This window comes from Habropoda laboriosa, unplaced genomic scaffold (genome assembly GCF_001263275.1).
Source record: "Habropoda laboriosa isolate 0110345459 unplaced genomic scaffold, ASM126327v1 scaffold38, whole genome shotgun sequence".
Classification (NCBI taxonomy): domain Eukaryota; kingdom Metazoa; phylum Arthropoda; class Insecta; order Hymenoptera; family Apidae; genus Habropoda; species Habropoda laboriosa.
This window is the reverse complement of record NW_017100163.1, coordinates 1133975-1135783: the sequence shown is the minus strand read 5'-3', so window position 1 is coordinate 1135783 and position 1809 is coordinate 1133975. Positions and strand designations below refer to the sequence as shown.

Below are 1809 nucleotides of genomic sequence, written 5' to 3'. Positions count from 1 at the left end.
CAAAGATTAAATATTATTGCAAATTAGTGAAGTCTGAATATTATTGGAAATTGATGCAAATGTTTGGAATTGGAAGAAAACAATGTAGAAATAATTGAGTATTTTATACTGACAGAATTCCAAACAGTCTTTAAATTCGAAACTTCTAGAAGCAGTATTAAAACTAGAAAATATTATTTAAATATGATCATTTAGAAGATATTACGTAGAACCCTTTTTTTATGCATTTGTTGCTCAGAGAGGTTCAGTTTTATCAATTTAATTCCCTTTCCAAACAATTATTTCGAACAGTATATTTGAAACAAATTTTATAGTTTCCAGTATAATATTATTTGCACTTAGACATGTAAATTTACATTCAGAAATGAAAACTCTATGAAAAATTCAGCAATGGAATCAGTTATCAACCGAATAAAAATTGCAAAGGTTGCTCTACCATACTGTAGAACCAACATTATCAAACAAGTCTATAGTAAATTTGCAACTGGAAAGTACATAACCTGTCCTATAATTTTCCCGCACCAGCTTCCGAAGGGAATGTACGTATCGTAATCTGCCTTACAAATCCGACAATCGAACTTCCTGTGATAGTCGCAAGGAGCTTGAAAACTCGACCTTTAAGCGTTCAGAAAATTCACGAACATTTCCCTAATACGTTGTTTTGTATCGACAGTCGCTATTTCCTCATGATCAATCCATATGTGGAAAGAGAAAGTACGAAACCTCAAATTTCAACTACTCAATCTTGTCTATGAAAAAATCGTCAAACTCGTCCTTCTCCCTCTTCACCAAAAAGAAAAAAAAAAACACTCCAAATAGTCGTTCTCACGAAAGAATTCTCAAAGGCATCGAGACTCGTCGGAAAAAGAAAACCGTTTGACAACTAAAGGAAACGCGTGTAACATAATACGCTTCCGCGACATAATCGTTTTCCACAATTGTCCAGCGTGCGGGAAAGAGAAAGGCAGATACGCTCAATGATCGTAAAAGGAAAATACAAGGAATAATTACTCGCTCGTGGCGCGATTTGTCTTCATTCTACGCTAGTTACGTGTGCCGTGTTAAATAAAACTGTTCGCTAATCAATCGACACTTATCGACCTGTTCAATCCTCTTCAAACTCGCAGAATTCTCTTATTATCTCTTCATCGAACGAACAATCTTCAATTATGATTCGGTTCTCGATTCGTCCAGTCGGAATAGTGGTTGCATAATGGCACTCGTGGTGTCAGTTTCAAACATCACCATATCTTCAGCTACCGATTAACTACTTGTCAATTGACACTCGGTGATTATTACGAAAGAAAAAGAAAAGGAATAGACGACTTTGCGAGATCGTTGTCGAAAGCACGTATATGCACCAATAGCGAAGTAAAGAGTAGCACTGAAGTGGCTTACGAGTGTCGAAGTCGGGTTCATTGAGCACTGGACTGCTCTTCTCCTTGCCACAGGACACTAGTTCTCCAGAGAACAGTCCTAACAGAATCACACAGGTTATCCTCCGCTGCAGAAGCATCCTGGAGGGCTTCGACCTCAACTGAGGTCCACTGGACAATCGAAATTGATCCTTAATGTTACTTAATGTTAATCGATGAATTTTCCGAATGAAAGTCTGCTCGATCCTTGGTCCTTGATTTTTTAAATTAAATTAAATTAAATTATTCTTCCCTTCTGACACTTGTTAGGTTGATCTCGTTTGGTACACATCTATCCACTGTTTACAAATTTAATATTTTTCGATTCTTCTTTTTTTGGACCATTTGATGGATTAAGGTGAAGGATCAGGATGGTCACTAGGTGGATCGACTC

General features: G+C 36.9%; 1 protein-coding gene across 1 annotated transcript in view; it reads right to left on the bottom strand.

Annotated features, from left to right (window-relative positions):
- Nucleotides 1-1516, bottom strand: part of LOC108578530 — a 15910-nt gene extending 14394 nt beyond the window's left edge. The window contains exon 1 of the mRNA XM_017941884.1: nt 1399-1516. Coding sequence (XP_017797373.1) covers nt 1399-1516 — 118 coding nt within the window. The remainder of the gene's footprint in view (nt 1-1398) is intronic.
- Between the last annotated feature and the right edge of the window lie 293 nt (nt 1517-1809).